The 18,261-nt window shown below is 55.6% G+C and overlaps 9 protein-coding genes across 9 annotated transcripts; 6 read left to right on the top strand and 3 right to left on the bottom strand.

The window, feature by feature from the left end:
• Positions 1-28: 28 nt before the first annotated feature.
• Positions 29-1,054, top strand: VTN31DRAFT_5927 (uncharacterized protein; the record flags this gene model as incomplete). The annotated part of the gene is made up of 1 exon (XM_069406480.1): positions 29-1,054. One exon carries the CDS (start codon positions 29-31, stop codon positions 1,052-1,054), a length of 1,026 nt encoding a protein of 341 aa, XP_069259009.1.
• Positions 1,055-1,087: 33 nt separating this feature from the next.
• VTN31DRAFT_5926 (uncharacterized protein) lies at positions 1,088-2,803 on the top strand (the record flags this gene model as incomplete). Its single annotated transcript, XM_069406479.1, has 1 exon — positions 1,088-2,803. The coding sequence occupies one exon, from the start codon at positions 1,088-1,090 to the stop codon at positions 2,801-2,803; it is 1,716 nt and encodes a 571-aa protein (XP_069259008.1).
• Positions 2,804-3,091: 288 nt separating this feature from the next.
• On the bottom strand, positions 3,092-5,688 carry VTN31DRAFT_5925 (uncharacterized protein; the record flags this gene model as incomplete). The annotated part of the gene is made up of 2 exons (XM_069406478.1): positions 3,092-5,066; positions 5,117-5,688. 2 exons carry the CDS (start codon positions 5,686-5,688, stop codon positions 3,092-3,094), a joined length of 2,547 nt encoding a protein of 848 aa, XP_069259007.1.
• Positions 5,689-8,491: 2,803 nt separating this feature from the next.
• VTN31DRAFT_5924 (uncharacterized protein) lies at positions 8,492-10,845 on the top strand (the record flags this gene model as incomplete). Its single annotated transcript, XM_069406477.1, has 2 exons — positions 8,492-8,583; positions 8,655-10,845. The coding sequence occupies 2 exons, from the start codon at positions 8,492-8,494 to the stop codon at positions 10,843-10,845; spliced, it is 2,283 nt and encodes a 760-aa protein (XP_069259006.1).
• Positions 10,846-12,152: 1,307 nt separating this feature from the next.
• VTN31DRAFT_5923 (uncharacterized protein) lies at positions 12,153-12,622 on the top strand (the record flags this gene model as incomplete). Its single annotated transcript, XM_069406476.1, has 2 exons — positions 12,153-12,313; positions 12,370-12,622. 2 exons carry the CDS (start codon positions 12,153-12,155, stop codon positions 12,620-12,622), a joined length of 414 nt encoding a protein of 137 aa, XP_069259005.1.
• A 166-nt stretch (positions 12,623-12,788) lies between these two features.
• On the top strand, positions 12,789-13,118 carry VTN31DRAFT_5922 (uncharacterized protein; the record flags this gene model as incomplete). The annotated part of the gene is made up of 2 exons (XM_069406475.1): positions 12,789-12,983; positions 13,059-13,118. The coding sequence occupies 2 exons, from the start codon at positions 12,789-12,791 to the stop codon at positions 13,116-13,118; spliced, it is 255 nt and encodes an 84-aa protein (XP_069259004.1).
• Positions 13,119-13,413: 295 nt separating this feature from the next.
• On the bottom strand, positions 13,414-14,143 carry VTN31DRAFT_5921 (uncharacterized protein; the record flags this gene model as incomplete). Its single annotated transcript, XM_069406474.1, has 2 exons — positions 13,414-13,686; positions 13,760-14,143. The coding sequence occupies 2 exons, from the start codon at positions 14,141-14,143 to the stop codon at positions 13,414-13,416; spliced, it is 657 nt and encodes a 218-aa protein (XP_069259003.1).
• Positions 14,144-14,482: 339 nt separating this feature from the next.
• Positions 14,483-15,805, top strand: VTN31DRAFT_5920 (uncharacterized protein; the record flags this gene model as incomplete). Its single annotated transcript, XM_069406473.1, has 1 exon — positions 14,483-15,805. One exon carries the CDS (start codon positions 14,483-14,485, stop codon positions 15,803-15,805), a length of 1,323 nt encoding a protein of 440 aa, XP_069259002.1.
• A 123-nt stretch (positions 15,806-15,928) lies between these two features.
• On the bottom strand, positions 15,929-18,208 carry VTN31DRAFT_5919 (uncharacterized protein; the record flags this gene model as incomplete). The annotated part of the gene is made up of 1 exon (XM_069406471.1): positions 15,929-18,208. The coding sequence occupies one exon, from the start codon at positions 18,206-18,208 to the stop codon at positions 15,929-15,931; it is 2,280 nt and encodes a 759-aa protein (XP_069259001.1).
• Positions 18,209-18,261: the final 53 nt, after the last annotated feature.

The raw sequence follows: 18,261 nt of genomic DNA, 5'->3' as shown, positions 1-18,261 counted from the left end.
CGCCCGCACATGTCTCAACTAAGCCTCGATGGCTGCTAATGCGGCCATGGTTGCGGAATCCTTCCACTCCTTGAACCGCGGCCCTCCGAGGCGCAGCGTCTCTCATTCTGCTTCAACTGTCCACTCCTTTCCCCCGCCAGTAGATTCTTACAGCTCTTCAGTCGATCATTCCACAGATTGTTCGCGGCAGTCGGAAAAACGACTGTCGTCAAGTGAGCGTACTTGCCATTCTAAGACAGAGTGCAAGCAACGGATCCGGGCCACTATTCAGTTTGTGCCTCGTGCGGGAGCGAGACATGATGGAGCTTGTTTCTCAAGGTCTGCTCAAGCTACGTCACAGAGGACTTCAGCATATGCTCCACGGAGACGTCAGACTGCGGATCATCAGCCGGCTCGACCGACTCCGAGCCGTGACCGTTTCATCCCGAAGCGTGAACTCACGGACTCGATGGTGACCACGTTCCGCGTGAGCATCCATCCAGAACTGTTGACTCCCATGGAGAAACTTCATAGGCAACGGGATAAGCGTAAGGACCCATTTCAAGGGCGTCGCCCTCGGACAGTCATATCCGGGAGAGAGTATCACAACCAACAGCGAATCCTCTCTACCCATCCAGTGCCCCATTTACTGGATCATTCAGCGCTTTCTGATGGTGATGGGATCAGGATTGGTACGCGGCAGATCAGTGCCGGTGCTGTCTGGAATGTGGGAGGGGCGTCCGCTGCGCAGGGCACGCGATTGCTCGGGGTGCCTGACGGCGCGGGCGGGTTTTGTAAGAGCGGCAGTATGGCTCCGCTGCATGTGGCTCTATTTTTTACCAGGCCTTCGCCTTCAGAGGAACAGGATATGAATGAGTCGAGATTGACACTTGCGCTGGACATTGATCAAGCGCAGCGGCTTCTTCAGATTCCTGAGCGATCAAAATTACATGATTCCACTCCTCCAGCCTCATCTCCACGATATGAAATGTGTTGCCCTCTAACTTGGAAAGACAATGCTTGGAAGCGTTCGGAACTCATTGCAGGCAAGTGGAATATCGAGCCAGCGATCTAAGTTACCCATGTATCGATACGTTGCATCAGCTACATGAGAGTATCCATAATCCACGTTCCCGTTGGTAAACTGACCAATGTGTCAGGCCACCCGATGGCGAAAACCGCCCAAAGAACATTGCCTCGATTGCCCTTCAAGGTTCTAGATGCTCCTTATCTGAGGAACGATTTCTACTGCTCAGCGCTTGCGTACTGTGATACCTCGGGGTATCTAGCGGTTGCGTTGGGCAATCATGTCTTTCTCTGGACGGACAAGTACGGCTTGGAAATGGCACCTATTCCAGAGGAGCAGACTCCAGGCTATGTAACGTCTCTCGCTTTTTCGTCTGCGGCGGGTGGCCGGAGCATCCTCGCAGTGGGCAGAGTTAGCGGCACAGTGTATCTCTGGAGCACCTTCGAACCTGAAGTGAGGTTCATGATGACCTGCCCATGTCCCGTGACCTGTGTGGCGTTCAAGGAATCAACGACTCGCCGCTGGTCAACAAGGACACCGGGGATATATCTTCCGGTCGAAGACCTTGTCGTTGGCGATAACGACGGCTATGTTTGGTATTTTTCGGTCGAGTGGCCGGGCAGTGATTTGGAGGAGGAGCCCTGGGGTCTCACAGTGTCCCTGTTGGTGAGAATCGCCGCGCACAAGCTTCAAATATGCGGCCTGGCATGGTCTCCTGACGGCAAATATCTCGCGACCGGGGGCAACGACAACTGTTGTAATCTTTTTGACCTTGACGATATTCTCGCCCGTTTTAACCAGAGACCGCCTCAAGAGCCCCCTGTCCAAGAGTCATGGACCACGGTTGACCGGCCTGGTTCTCCAGACACACTGTCACGGCAGGCCGTAGCGTCTCGTTTGCGAGATTATCTCCATCGATACCGCGGCTCGGTGGCGTCGGCGCCGGCGTCGCGTGCGCCATCTGCAGACTCCTCTACTCAGTCTTTGGAGAGGCCGGTCGCGGAGACGGACTACCTCCTCGTCGCGGACAACCCGGAGATTGTGCCTAGAGGCTGTCAAAAACATCGATTTGGCCATTGCGCGGCGGTCAAGGCCATTGCATTTGCGCCGTGGCAGCCGACGCTCCTGGCTACCGGCGGTGGAATGAACGATCGTGCGGTTCACTTCTATCATGCGCCAACTGGAAGCTGTCTGGCGACCATCGATGTTCAAGCGCAGGTGACGAGTCTGATTTGGAGTCGAACGCGCAAGGAGATTGCCGTTATTCTAGGCTTTGCCCAGCCGCAGCACCCTTACCGGATTGCAGTCTTTGCCTGGCCCAGCTGCGAGCAGGTGGCGGCTATCCCGTGGGACTTGGATCCTGAGGGGGTGACAGATTTTGACCCGGCGTACCGCGCGGACTGCGGGCGGGGGTTGTACGCCATCCGCCACCCAGCTCGACCACGACGGTACCAGAGTCACAGGAACAGCGGCGACTCCTCTGACGAAGACGATCTCCTACCGCCCATTGGGGGCTTCGGCGCCAGCTCCGGATCCAGGTCCATGTCGGCTAGCGGCAGCGAGACGGGGACATGCCGACGCCATCCGACCAAAGCGCGGACGGTCAAGCAGCGGCCAGTGCGAGTAGCGGAGGAATGGTCAATCGCCGTTGCAGCCAGTGACGAGACGGTCCGGATCTACCACATATGGGACGACAGCTACAAGAACGTTGTCCGCAGCAGCGGTTTGCTGGGGCACAGCGCGATTCTGGAGACAGCCGAGGGCATGGAAGATCCAGGGCGGGAGGTGATTCGGTGACATTCTTATGTCGTACTGGCAGTGAATCATACTGTGTAGGACAGCCTGTATATAATACTGTTTCATTCACGTTTCTTTTTTTATTGCATGAAGTCTACATCCAACAGCCCAGAGAAGTCTGCTCTGTACAGGAATACCTATTTCCGAAACGATACATAATGACCTTTATATTCTTTTACACAGAAAAGAAACAGCAAGCAACAACACAACGCCCACATCAATGATGATGAACAAATACATAGCATCAAATTACACCAGAAAAGGAAAGAAAAAAAATACATAATCATTTCATCTCTTTGACCGCTGCCCCGTTTTAAGTTTCTTTTTCGACGGCATCTCTGGTTCTTCTTCCGAAAGATCTTCATCGTCCTCTTCATCAGAGTCATCCTGGACGTAGATTTCAGGATCACTGCCGATTCCGTCATCGTCAAAACCTTCTTCATCTTCCTCCTCGTCTTCTTCTTCTTCGGATAATGAGGAGTCAGCGTCGGAGTCGGCTTCTTCGGCTTCGATGTCGAGGAGCTCGTTATCGTTATTGTTTTCCTCGTCCTCCTCCTCTTCTTCTTCCTCTTCGTCCTCCCCCTCCTCGTCCGAGTCCGGGCTGATTCCGTTCGGGAGGTTTTCCTGCGCAGCAGCGTGTTGATCCTGTCCGGCGTAATGCGTGACGCTTTCGAGGTAGGAATCTTCTTCTTCTTCGTCTTCTTCTTGGGCTTCATCCTCGTCCTCATCGTCGTCGCCACGGTGCTGTCGGTGCCGCCGCTCCGCCATCGACTGCCGCAGGGTCAGCTGCGCGTTGAGCATGTCGAGCTTCCCCTTGAGCAGCAGTAGCGACGGCAGGCTGGCAGATCGCTGTTCCATGATCTGGAACAACGTGGCAATCTGCCGCAGCAGGTCGCGCCGGCCCGCGAGCGCGCCGCCGTGCGCCACGACCGTCCACTGCACCCACACGAGTAAGTGTCCGTAGCGGCCGGGGCGTGCGGCCATCCGCTCGGCGACGCGCTGGAGGAGGGTGGCGGCAAGCGTCGAGTCGAGACGTTGGATGGTTGTCCGGATGATTCGCGTGTCGCCCGTGTGAAAGCATGCCTCGAGGAGCTCTCGGTCGTTGGTCTTGAGAGCTTGCGTCAGGACGGTCGAAAGGGAGACGCCCGTGGGGAGTCGGCTGGCGGCTTCTTTGCTCGGGCGGGGTCCTCGAGACGGTCGCTCGTCGTCGTCGAGCTCTGCCTCAACGTCGATTTCGCATGATGATGCCGCGTTGCGTTGGAGCAACTCGCCAAATGTTGGCTCGCCGCCCTCTTCCTCTTCCTCTTCTTCTTCTTCTTCCTCCTCCTCCTCCTTTGATGGTTTCTCGTCCGCTTCTGGTGCATCCTGCATGGCGACTTCCTTGCCCGACGCGGCGGCTTGTTGTTTTTGCTCCTTCGCTTCCTCCTCGTCCGAAACGTCCTCGTCGCCCGACACCGACACGGCATCGACGTCGGGTTGCCGGTCCTCCATTTCCACGTCCCGGGCAAACGCCCCCGAGTCCACGGCGGCTTGGTGTTCCTCGACGTGTGCCCGGCTCACATCCCGCACTTCGGTGACGGCAGCGGACGAGAGGGCCGACGCGGGGTCGCGGCTGGTGATCTCCGTCGTCCCGGAGAAGGCGAGTTCCTCGGTGTCTCCGTCCTGCCATTTCACCCGCTCAAACACCAGGTTGATGCCGCCCTGCGCCCAGGCGACCAGCAGCTCGGAACCGCGGAACTCCGCCTTGACTACCGGTACGACTTTTTTCGAATCCGGCCGGATGAGCTTGATTACTGCGTCTGCCTTGCGCGTCATCTGCCGCCCCCTGGCCTTGAGGCTGGTGGCGGACTTTTTGGAATCTGATTGCATAAAGGGTCGTGTGAAGAACTCGATGCTGCCGTCTGACGTCTGCACCGCGAGGACTTGCTTCTCGGCGCCCGAGTTCCCACCATCATACAGAGACAGAGACGAGACATCGTTTGCGGCGACCAGATTCATCGCCAGCCCCTTTTTACTGGGATCGAAGACGTTGATATAGCGATCATTATCAGCGGCCAGGAAATTACTGGAACCTAGTGAACCCGTGGATGAGGAGATAAGGGTGTGGATAGGATTTCGCATGGCGGGAAAGGACAGGACGGGTTCATCCTGATTTTCAATGTCGATGATATAGGGTGTCTGTGTTGCGCAAATGACGGGGGGGTTCGAGAGAACTGGTCTTGACAGTGCAGTGACAGTGGATGTAGTTGGTAGATTTACAGTTCTGCCATGCCTTAGCATCAATCACAGTCCATGATAGGGCAATATGCTTACCGGATACTTTGCCCCGTCCTGAGATCCCACTGGACCAGCTTCTTATCACCACCAATACTCCACCCTTGCCCGGATGTGTGACCAGCGGTGAATTTGAAGTCCTTGATCCCCGCCTCATGAGCTCCCGATAGCGTCGCCAAAATCTTATCCTCGGCGGGCGAATACATGCGAATCTCCGAGGACGACGTCCCAAACGCAACGACGACACTTCCGCGGTCGTCCACATCTCCATTGACAGTTGTGTTCTTTTTCCTGCTAAGGTTCTTTCTCTGCTCCCGAGGGTTATGTCCACCGTGATAGTAACCCCAATCCAAAGACGTGATGGACTCCTTGGGCGCTACGGCATGCTCGCACTGCAAGGCGCCCGTGTCAACGTCGTGAATGCGAAGATGTTGCGCGTCCAAGCCCTGGATGACGGACGCAAAGAGGGCCAACTGGAATTCCGACGGCGAAAAGGCCGCCCGCAGCACCGACGACGTGTTCCCGGCCACCGTCGCATCAGCGGCGTTCAGCGACTTTGCGGAGGAAATTTTCGACACCGGCCGGTGGTGTGTGTTCTTTTTGTTCGCCATGACTTTTTCCCAAGGGAAGTTTTTTCTTCTTTGTCGGTTTTGGCGGGCGACAGACGGCCTCAAAGCGAGAGCCCGTAGTCTTTCCCAGGAACAATTGCGTATCTCAACAACACACAATCGACCGGGATTGTCGAGCTTGTTTCTTCTGAACTCGCGATGCTCTTTTGCAGAAAAAAAAGTTGTCGGGGATCGGTACACGCTTTACCAAATCGGGAATAGTGTAGTCGTTGACCCTTATCTAATCATACCCGATCTCTCGGGCCTTCGAATCGACTTCGAATGTCACAAACGGCGGTCTGGAGGTGACAGTGATCGCTGTGGCTGTTGACCGATTTGGAAAACTGATCAAGCAGGATATGGCTGGAGAGTCGGAGTCCATTGCTTGCTGCATTTCGGATTTTCATGAAGGCAAGGTGGGGTCCACCAGGTCAGGTACTCCAGAGGAACGTCTACTCCGTACCTTTGGTCCGATACCATTGCCGCAATTGCAAGACCTTCAGTCATCAATGGAGTCGATACGGATCGGGAAGCCGAGTTGGTGCACGAGATTCTTTGGAAAACGGCGAACGTTACTCATAGCATCACGAGTGACCTTACGCATGCTAGACACCGATACGATTCAGGTCGAAGACAATACGGAGGGTTGACGACGACCTATGGGCTATAGCGTTTGTGATGCGATCATTGCTATGCTCAGAGTCCGCTTGTCGTTCTTGTGTTCTCATTCTCACGGCCATGAGGAGCTCGGGTTGCCCCTCTCCCAGCTGAAGGTTTAGGACGGAAGCATGAGCGGAGATCTACAATCCAGGCGACGCAACTCCAGCAATACAAATGACGGTTAGGGTCAGAAGGATTGCCAGAACCTCGCACTGGGAGGCTTTACTCAGACAATGGTCAGTAACCCCGTTTCTTTTCGTTGCTGTTGGGACCAGCCAGTCGGAACGGATGGAGACCTCAGATAGGACAACAATGTTCGGGCCATCGTTACTGGCAGCCGCTGACAACGACTACAGGGCAGGCAGCGAGGATTCTGTATGAAATTGAGTGTGGCCTTGTACGGAGGACAGCAGCCCCTGAGAAGCACCAACGATGAACCTGAAGAGGTCAAAGCCAAAAAAAAGAGGCCGGAAGTCTGATCAAGGTTCCAGACCAAATCTTGGCACGCTGACTCAGCCCTCAGTTGTGGCGCAGCCAGTCCAGGGACTTTTTCCCTGGGCAATGTTATTATCCCCGCTATCTTTGGGCATTACTGTATTGCGACTGCGATAGCCTAGGTAGTTATCGCTGATTGATTCCGCGCCGGATACCGTCCGATGCATTGCTCAGTTGCTTGCATTGACTTGACTGCAAGGCGTCGGTTTGCTTCGTTTGCTCTTGAACTCCTAGCATGAGCGACGGAAGGCCGGATCTACAGTTGCCGGTGCTGATTTTCATGGCTAGCAGCCATGAGAGAAGAAGTTGTGTCATCTTTTGTAAGTAGTTAATAGTGTGTGGACCAGGATGGAGAGAGTTGGACTCCGGACAGAAATTGGATGGACCGAAGCTTGCATCAGTGTGACTGACGGACGGACGGTCGGACTTGGGAGGGTTCAGGGTTGAGCCCTAATTTCCCAACCACCAAGACACACCATACCGCCACCAACCACACCACACCGACCAGTCCATTCCTTTCCGCTCCTGCACACCACTTGGGCGCATCGGCATCGGAATCCTGCACAGCCCTTTTGCCTCTCTGTCTCACACAGTCTCTTCTAGTTAGTACTTTTACAGGCACAGGATTTGAGGATGAAATGCGGGACAAAAAAGAAGCGCTACCGGCCCACCAGAAGAAGAAAAAAAAAAGGAGGGAGGATTTTTCTTTTCCCAGAGCTGGGTTCGAAAGTTACTTGGGTTAGCTTGGAGCCTTGGACAAGGTGCGAGTTTGAGCCCGTCTCCGCTTTCGGAGGGCAGCAGCCAATAATCGAGCGGGAGCCCCGCATTGTAGCCCATTCTCGCCAATGAAATTGCGTAAACTGGCCTGATCGAGGTTTAGCCGGATTGGTAGTCGCATCGGGTTTAGCGGCACAGGCCCAGCCGACGCGAGGTGGGCGGTCGTACTTAAAGGATTCTCGCACCCCCTCCGATTTTTCTGAGTGTTCTTGTCCTCGGAGCTTGACTCTTCTGCCCATTTTGCGGCCGGCCTTTTGTTTTTCCGCCCCGCAGATTCTGCGCTATTCCCAATTCAGCCTCTGCATTACGCGTTCTAGCTCCTCTGCGCGTCGCTCCTTCCTCCCGTGTTGCCGGCTTCTTATTAGCCGCTGCATGTCTCTGGGTTCCTGGTCTTAAACCAAGTGATCTGGCTGCCTCAGGCATCATTTCTTTTTTCTCTTTTCTCGCCACTCTGACAGATCACCTGACCCATTCCCCAACTGGGCAGTCACCAGATTCTTCCACCTTCCTTCCCTGCCCATTCCTTGGCACGACTTTGCTGAGTCAGCATTTGCCGCTCACGTGACCGATCTTGGCATTATATAAACGCGGTCGTCCCGTGGTTGTTTGGGTTCTACACGCCAGCCAGCGTCGCGGGATCATTTTCTTGCTCAGCGTATACACTCCCGCATTGGTCTCTCCCCTCACCTCACACCGGCGCGTTACCAATTGAACGGAGCGAGAGAGCGCGTCTGTCAGTCTTAGCAAGTCTTAGCGCAAACAATATTTCCACTTGTGATTTTATCGTTTCTTAAATTCCACTTGACCGCGTTTCACGCAATTATCCGCTATTGTATCGCGTGGTCCACCAGGGCCCTCGTTCAGTGCTTTCACAATGGCGACGCCCCCGCCCGATGGCTCGTCGGTGACAGAACAAAAGCCGCAAGTTCCAGCCACCGATGTGGCAGTGGAGTCGACTGTTAATCGGTGAGTATAGATCTTCCCCATTGACCATGCCTCATGGGACCAATGAATGATTGCGCTAACCATGCATCAAGGTCGCCAGATTCGCTGATGAATGGCAAGACAGAGGTGGATGTGAAGGCCGCAGCCACAATGGCCAATGAGTCGGCAGTCAATGCAAACAATCAAACCGAGCCCGTCGTGAATGGACATGATGTGAACGGCACCCAGGTGACGAACGGGACGTCGGAGCCTTCGGTGAAGCCTGAGGAATCCGCCACGCCTGCCGAGACAAATAACCCATCCCCCTCCGCCGCAACCCAGACCGAAACCACCACTTCAGCCAACAACGCTTCGCAGGACCAGCCTGAGAATCTGAAGGAGGAGCAATCGACTGACTCCAAGCCCGTTGACGCAGCACCTAGCGACGCCCCACAAGCCGATCTGTCGGCAAATTCCACCGAGCTTCCGCACCATCCATCTCCGGCTCCCAAGTCGACAGCAACGGCAGATCAAGAGATGCGGGACGCGCCACCGTCGCCAACCAAGGTCGCTCGGGAGCGGGAAGACGCTGGCGATGAGGAGCCAGCGGCGAAGCGTGCCAAGACCAACGGTGACGTGACGGACGCTGCGGCGCCGACGGAGACCGCGGCAGAGGAGCCCGCGCAGACGATTACACCACTGCAGCACAAGTTCCTCACAAAAGCCATCACCAGCTTGAAGCGCCTCCAGGATTCGCGCTTCTTCAAAGAACCCGTTGACCCCGTCAAGCTGAACATTCCGACCTACTTTTCGATCATCAAGCATCCCATGGACCTGTCTACTATTGAGTCTAAGTTGAAGAGTTCTCAATACAAGACAGTCGATGAACTAGTTGCAGATTTCAACCTCATGGTCAACAATGCCATCACTTTTAACGGCCCAGAGCACATCGTGAGTCAAGAGGGCTTGAAGCTGAAGGCCTCCTTTGAGCGACAGCTGTCGAATCTTCCCAAGCCAGATCAGGTCGAGGAGAAAAAGACAAAGAAGGCGTCCGCGCCCAAGGAGTCGCGCCGTGAGTCACGTTCTACTGCACGGCCGCATGCTGGTTCGCCGCAAAGCACAACCTTTGCCCTGGGGCCGGAGGGGTTGCCCGTCATCCGTCGGGACTCGACCACGGCGGATGGTCGTCCGAAGCGGTCCATCCATCCCCCCAAGCGTGACTTCCCATATGCCAGCAAGCCCAAGAAGAAGAAGTACCAGTGGGAGCTCAAGTTCTGCCAGGAGGTCCTGGATGAGCTGCACAAGCCCAAGTACTACACGTTTGTTGCGCCGTTCTACTACCCCGTGGATCCTGTTGCCCTGAACATCCCCACGTACCATAGTATCATCAAGAAGCCCATGGATCTGTCGACCATGTCGCAGAAGCTGAAGAGGGGCGAGTATGAGAACGCCAAGGAGTTTGAGGCGGACTTCCGTCTCATGATCAAGAATTGCTTCAAATTCAACATCCCCGGCGATCCCACCTACGTGGCTGGCCAAAAGACGGAGGAGCTGTTCAACCAAAAGTGGGCCACCAAGAACCGGTGGCTGGAAGCGCACGACCCTCAGAGAGGGGAACAGAGCGGCTCCTCGGATGAGGACAGCGATGCGAGCGAAGAGGACAGTGAGGATGATCCCGATCAGGAGCGGCTGCAGCTCCTGCAAAAGCAGATTGCGGAGATGTCCAAGCAGGTGGAGGCGATCACGGCGCGCAAGAAGAACCGCACGCCTCCCGCCAAGAAGTCCAAGTCCAAGTCCGGCAAGAAGGACAAGAAGAGCTCAAAGAAGGACAAGAAGTCCAAGAAGCCGGAGAAGGCCCGTTACGTGACCTACGCGGAGAAGCAGCTCATCTCAAACGGCATTGGCCTGCTGCCGGACAACCGGATGCAGGAAGCGCTGCGGATCATTCAGAACAACGTTCCTTCTCTGAAGGGTGTGCAGGAGACGGAGATCGAGCTCGACATTGACGAGTTGCCCAACGAGGTCCTGGTCATGCTGTTGAAGCATGTCAAGAAGTACGCGCCTGCGCACCTGCTCGAAGAGGAGGAGGAGAAAGAGTCCGCGCCGGCGCCGGGTCCGGTGGCGACCAAGCCCAAGAAGAACAAGCCCATGAGCAAGCACGAGCAAGAGGCCCAGATCAACATGCTGCAAGAAGGGCTCTCTCGCTTTGAAGGCACGGCGAATCGATCTCCAGACCCGGCCCAGTCGGGCATGGATAGCTCCGATGGGTCCGACTCGGATTCGGAGGAGAGCGAGGAAGAATAATTGCTCGATCATTGTTAGGCTTCGCGCTTCACCGGATTCCCTGACGTTTCTGCCGTTATGTACCATATGTTTAGCGCTTTGCCAGGGTTTGAGTGCTAATCTTCGTTTTCTCTTCGTTATGTACATATTCTTTTTTTTTTCCTCTGATTGTTCGTGGGGCACCTCGGCCACCTGCGTCTTCCGCGATGCTTGTGATTGTCGAGTGGTTCTTGTTCATTGATGGTTTTGCTGCGCGTTTGCGACGGTGCTGGCTCAGAGTGGCGTTGGATCGATGCGATGGGTTCTAGAATGGGTTCTGGCTTGAGCTGCAGCACACGCCAGGATGTATGATATTGAATTACAGCATAATTGCTAGTTGAATCTCTGCTCAACTGTAGACTGTAGAGGACTCGCGTATCTAACGAGTTGCTTCGTAACACAGGTTAGCATATATCCGTCAAGTTAGTTATCTACAAGCTATCGTTATCAGTTCTCGACCTTGGAAGTTCAATCAACAACACACATTCCAAGCTGAGCTCAGGATGCTCCCTCCATGCGACCCAGCCGTCCTTGATAAGAACCCGCAGTTCAAAAAACTCCACCAGCATTTAACCACCAAACTCCTCAACCCCGATGCCACGACAAAAGCAGACGAAGCCGATCCGGCGCGCCGGGCTGTCGCCGAGGTACACTCTACATGACCGGGCGGGGAGAGTTCAACAAACGCCTGCTGAAGCATCAACGTGGGGAATAACTTAGGAGCTGAAAGCGTACGAGACGCGAGAAGCGAAGCGACAGATTCTCAAAGATGCCATCCGACGCGTTGCGCTGGATTCGGGGAAGAACAATGCCTTGCCGGATGAAGTAGGAGCTCCAACTATGAAAAGCGACTAGCCCTATTGTACTGGCTAACGGGCAATTTTTTTTTATTTTAGTTGCGAGACGCAAGCGCCATCATTTCCCTGTTTCTGACGCTGACGGCGCCCTTGCCCGACGAGTTTGAGAGCGACGCCGACCGTGCGGACTCGGATCCTGCGACCTCGCTCCTTGCAAGGGGCATTGACAAGTTCCATGAAGGGATTCCCGACCTCGCGCCTCAGCTCTCCGACGTACTCGCGTCGGACGTCGAGACCTTGCGCTCGATCATCGCCGTGGCGCCGGATCTGTCCTCGACAGACCAACCGGAGGAAGGGTCTCGGACGCGGTCATTGCGAAGAAGGACTTTGGGAAAGATTTGTGAGCAACCCAAACTGTCCACACAGCTCGCCGACCGCCTCTGTCGACTGCGCAATCTCCAGCTGGCCGAGCTCCCAGCGGCGCGCCGGCGAATGGCGATGACGGCGGCGGAAGTTCTCGCGGCGCGCGCGGCGCTGATCGAGCAGGTGGTGATTCTGCTGGAGCGCGCGAAGCATGGGGCGCTGGCGCGCGCGGCAAAGGCACAGGCGGATCATCTGGCGACGGTGGCGGAGGGGATGGAGGGGAAGATTCAGTACGTGGGCACAACCTCGACTCAGGTTTTGGATTTACACTGAGATGGTGGCACAGGGTGATGAAGCTCGAGACCCTATCGACAATCTACACCCCCGAGGTGGTCGCGGCGTTGGAAAACTACCGGGAACATCTCCAGGAAACGCGGGCGCGTCTGCGAGACCGGGAGAAGGCGGCCACGCGGACTTTGCAGGAATACGACGGTGGCCGACACACAGGCGGCCCCATGGCCGACATTGCCCGTCGATACGGCGCATTACTCAAAGAAGCGGATGCGATACATATGGAGATGGAGAGACTAGGATTGTAACTTCGGTTTTCGTCGGCATCAAGCTTGTCTCTAAGTCACGTGATTTGATTTGCAGATCAAATGCGGCATGAAGTGGCGAAGGAAATAATAAATCCAGATTGTTGCGAAAACACAAATCCACACTCCTGATCGACGACAAGGAGAAAAGCAGAGAATAGGAGACAAAATGGCCGACGACCAAATATCCGTCTACGACGAGATCGAAATCGAAGACATGACCTTTGATCCGAACCTGCAGATCTACCACTATCCGTGTCCTTGCGGCGATCGGTTCGAGATCGCGCTTGCAGATCTCCAGGACGGGCAGGATATCGCGGTGTGTCCGAGTTGTAGTTTGATGATTCGGGTGATCTTTGATGTGGTATGTTCAGAATTTCTTCTTGAAATGGAGAGAAATGGCGTAGAGATTTTGCAACTGACAATGTTGATTTTCTAGAATGATTTGCCGCGAGACGAGATGACGGCTCAGCCTCAGAGCGTTGGTGTTGAAGCTTGAGTTATCATGGATCGGATCCCGGTTTTGCTCTCGTCGAGAGGATTACGTCGTGCGAGACCTTGGGTCAACCATGACTCCATCCCGCCGCAAGTTGACACGGGCGCTTGCAGCTCATTGTCTCATATCATGTCGGGGAAGAGCTCTCTCTCTCCAAGGAACAGCAAAAAAAGGTCACCCACAGACTGTCCATCTGAGCCAAACTCGACAATGATGATAGCGCACAAATACCAATAAATCCAAACCAAACATGTCATAATCATACACACGCTCTGTAGACAAGAAAAAAAAAAAACTTTTACTCCTCCTGCGAATACAGATCCTTTGGCAGACTCAACGTCAACTCCTCATTCAGCAAATCCGTAAGATTCGACCCATCCCGCAGATAGATCCACTGCCCGTTAATAAACCCGCGCGTATCCTGTTTCTCATGCGCATGGTCCCCTTGGACCACCCAGTCGTACCGTTTGGGGCCCGAAATGGGCGAGCTGAGCCAGATTTGCTTGTTGGGGGGTTGCTTGTTAAGCACGTAGGTGCCGACGCTGGGGACGATGATATTCAAGACTCCGGCCTTGGTTCATCCCATCATCAGTATCATTATTATCCCTAGGAGGAGGAATATTGGGAGTGTGTGGGGGACGCACGCTGTATTCAGCTTCAATGTCGGCGCCTTCTTCCTGTACACGCTCGACCTCCGCGAGGACGGCATGCAGGTATCGTTCCGAGTACGAGTGGTATTGGTTGTCGGTCAGCGGCGAGGGCTCGGCGACGCGCGGAGCGAGGCGGTTGTGGTGGTTATTGAGGGGCTGGTTGTGAGGTTGTGGGTTCGGCGGCGTGGGGTCGGAGGAGCCCGGGGTGATGCCTTTACGAGTGACGGGTGTGTTGTGATATTGGGATCGTTGGGGTTGGAGGAGGAAAAGGGGGAGAAGTGGCCGTGATAATGAGGTTGATGGTGGTGGTGATGTCGGAGCGGGACGGCGGGAGGAGGAGGAGAGCCGGAGGAGAGAGCGCGATGTGCGGGATAGCATGGCGAGTAATATAGCGGAGTGTCAGGATGAATTGATTCTGTGTGTAGGATTGGTTTTTCAATTGAGGGTGGTAGTTTGTCTTGAGGTGAGGTGCGGCTAGAAGGAAAGTCCACCGTCATCTGTCGCAATCCGATCACGTTTGGCGACTGGAGCTTCCAGCTCCAGCTCCGCTCTGGCGTCACCCCGTTGGCAACCGAGCTTTTTTTTTTTTTTTAACTCCGAACCAACTCTTCAAATCAAACCTGGCAACGACCATGCCCGTCGATGCTCGCGCTCAATGGCCGTCCATTCCTCTGCCGGCGACTCTTCCTACAATATTCTCATTCACGATCCATCACAATGACCTCCAAAAAACGCCGCCCGCGTGAGAGAAAGAACAACCCGAACAATCACGACAATAACTCCAAGAATACTAGTAGTCATAATAAGAACAAGAAACCCCCACTGACACACTTCCTCTGCTTCCCTCTAATCAACTCAACATCCCTGCCCCAACTCGCCGCTTCGCTGTCACGATTTCGCGCGAATATACCGGTCGCGCCGCAGAACGGCGACAATGCTCAACAAGATGAACAGCAGCCGCTGTTCCCTCCCTCTGCCGTCCGCCCCTTGGGTACCCTACACTTAACCCTCGGCGTGATGAGCCTGACGACGGAAGAGAAACTCGCCGCGGCGAGGGAGTTGCTGGAGTCGTTGGACATGCGCGCGTTGATGCGCGAGGCGGGCAACCGTGCCACCGCCGGGGATTCTAGCGAGGAAGATGTGGCAGAGGATGAGGGGGTGTTTAGGCCGATTTCTGTCTCATTGGAAGCCCTCCATGCGCTGCCGCGCCAGCGCGCCGCGACGGTTCTGTACGCGAAGCCCGTGGATCGCACGCAGAGATTACATTCCTTGGGGGTGTTGCTGAGGGAAAGATTTTTGGAGGCGGGGCTTTTGGAAGGGGAGTATCAAAAGACGAAAACGGAGACTGTGGTCGCGCCTGTCGAAGCGCCGGCCTGCCCGGATAATCCGCCACCGGAATCAGAGGTATCCCTCCAGGACCGAAAGGTCGAGGATGAGGTAGTCGAAGAGGAGGAGGAAGACAAAGAAGAGGTGGAAGACGAGGCAGCACAGCCGGATGATAATGGTACCCTTCTCGAGGCCCTCCCACAGAGCGACGTCGCCGTCAAGACCACAACCGGGACTCACGTACCTCCCAAGAAGCGTCGCCGCAACAATAATCGCAACCGTGACCTCAAGCCCCGCCCGCTTCTCCTGCACGCGACGATAGTAAACACCATCTACGCGCGGCGCGATAAAAACAACCCCAAAAATTCCAACAAGGAGGAGGGTAACGGCAACGGCAACCACTGCAAAAACCATGGCGGCCGCCGTATAACCTTTGACGCGACGCCCGTCGTGGCGCACTACGGGGAGTATTACGCCGATGAGGCGCGGACGATTGTTCGGCCGTATCCAAACCCAGAGGTCGAGGCCGAGGCTGAGGTCAAAGGTGCTGGCTACCCGTTCGTTTGGGCTGAGGATGTCCCCATTGACCGTGTGTGTCTATGCGAGATGGGCGCAAAAGACGTCGATGGCGAGGACGAATTGGAAGATGGGGCGCCGAGGTTGGGGCAGGAGTACCGCGTTGTGGCGGAGAGGAGCTTGATAATAGAATCATGATATCTCATCATTTTGAAACAAATATATAAAATACATATAAATCCTACCCTTATTCTTTCCCCGCAACGCCCAAACCAACCTGCCCAGAAAAAAAAAAAAGGAAAAGAAAAGAAATGAATTGATTCATCGAACCTTGCTCATGATCGTTTCCACCCCCCGCTCAACATGCAGCTCCGCAGCCTTGGCCTTGATCGCGCTGACCATGCCGCGCTCAAAGTCATCGCGCGTGCGCAGGACGGCCTCAACCCACGACATCTGCAGGTCCCAGTACTCGACCTTGAAAGATTCGTAAACGGCAACGACTCCCGCAACCTTATCGGCCTCGAGTAAGCGAACGAGCCAGTCGACGAGACGCCACTTGGGCTTGATGGTGGCATCGAACGAGGCCGGGTAGGCCTGGAAGAAGGCAAACACCGTGAGCACATCGTCCTTGAACTTCTCCGTGTAAGGGTCCTGGCGGCGGAACTTGACGCCCTTGTTGCGGACAGCGGAGAGGTAGTGGATGAGGACTTGGTCGGATAATTCCTCGATGAGGATTTCCGTTAGTGATGGGTGCAGCACCGTGCCATAGTCGGACATGTAGTCCTCGAAGGTTGATGTGACGCGCTTCATGGCGAACTCGCCGTACCATTTCGGCGTGAAGAATTCCGGCAGGGTGCTGCGGAAGTCGACCGCGAAGATGAGCTTGACAAACTGCGCCAGGCAGTGCGTGCTCAGGTCCACGTAGCCGTCCCGCAGCGCGTCTAGCTCTGCCGCCGCCCGCGTCGTCGCGTACTGCTCCGATACCACCGACTCCAGGTCCTGCCGGAACCGCGTCAGGTACCCCAACTGGCCCGTGGCCTCGTTGTCGTCAATGCACGCGATCTGGTCGTTGGCAATGGCAATCAGCCAGTCCTGCAGCTGCTGCAACCCTTCCGCCTGCTCCGGGCTCGTTATGGACTTGTACTTGGCGCACTCCTCGTCTAACAGGTTCTGCCAGGCCGCCTGCCGGTTGCGCAGAGCCCGCAACATAAAGTCAATCACCCCTTCGATCACGTCCTCGCGGTCCGACGCCGATGCCGCGCCGATCTGCTCCCGCAGCATCCGCCACATGTCGCCCAGAGTCTTTGTGCGAAAGTGGCCTTCCGCATTGGTCTCCAGCGCATCTGACGACCGCTCCGTCAGCGCCTTGCGGTCCGCTGCCAGCATCCGATCCATCCACTCCTCGATCGCGTCAAGAATCACGCTCTGCCACTTGCGGATCAGCTCCGGCTCGCGGTCGTCGAGGACGTTTGGTGTCAGGTCCGACGGCTTCCAGTCCAGCCGTGCCATCTTCCGGTAGTACTTGGGCGTCCACTGGATAATTGCGAGCAGGTTGTCCGATGGCAGGTCCGGCCGGTCGACCAGGTCGATCAAAAAGTCATGCATCAGCCGATGATAAATTTCCGTGTATGTCGCGTAGATCTTCCACCGTTTGGGGAACAGCTTCTGCATGCCCTCCTTCACCGTGTACAGATCGTTAAAGTACCACTTGAGGCTTTTGTCCAGACAGTCTGGATCCGCCAGAAACTCCTCCCTTGACTCATCAAATTGGTTCTTCGCGTACAGCTCGATTGCCTGTAGAAACTTTTCCTTGTAGCCACGGATGGTCTTGGGTCCAATGTTGAGCGACTTGAAGCGGTTTGCGAGCTCCTTGTGGTCGCGCTGCGCCTCTTGCAGCGCGCGGATCGTCTCGTCGTTCTTCTCCTCCTTGTCAATCACCACGGCCAACCGGACCACCATGCCATTGTTGTCGCTCTGCACCAGCGGGATCAGATTCATGCACGCAGTGCCCAAATGATCATCGAACCACTCCACCACCCCGTCCAGATCCTTAAAGTAATCCAGCAGCGTCGCCTCGCTGCTTGTGTCCTTTGCCCGACGGATCTGATCCAGCGCCTCGTCCCGGAAGTCCCGTAGCTGCGACAGCATCATGTGGATGCGCAGCAGATTCGGCTGATTCTCCAGATCCTGGTCATCCTCGCGCAGCATGTTCTCCACCTCCGCCAGATCCATGCCGAATCGTTCCAACCCCTTTTTCATCGTCAGCACGGCCTCGAAGTTGCGCTGGATCCGCGCCAACTTGTCGATCTGCGCAAACCCGTCCACCGATGCCTGCGACTCCGCGCATAACCGGTCTATCCCCTGCAGCTCATCCCGCGCCTTGTTCACTTGCCGTTGCCCTTCGACCAGCGCGGCCAGACTCCGCTGAACGGTCTCCAGTTGCTCCCGAAGGCCCTGCTTAAGCTGTCCATCGACCGCGGCTTTTTTGCGTTGATATTCAAACTTCAGCGCGGGAATCTTTTCCAGGTCGTCCGGATGTCGTAGCAGGTCCGCCAGTCGTGGGATGGACACCGCTTTGTCGGGGTCCTTTTCAACCATCATGCCCTTTGGGACTCCCTCGGTACGCAATATCAACCTGTCAATGGCGGATACGT

Source organism: Thermomyces dupontii, assembly GCF_041956625.1.
Source record: "Thermomyces dupontii strain NRRL 2155 unplaced genomic scaffold VTN31scaffold_6, whole genome shotgun sequence".
Lineage (NCBI taxonomy): Eukaryota > Fungi > Ascomycota > Eurotiomycetes > Eurotiales > Trichocomaceae > Thermomyces > Thermomyces dupontii.
This window is presented reverse-complemented; position numbering and strand designations above follow the sequence as displayed.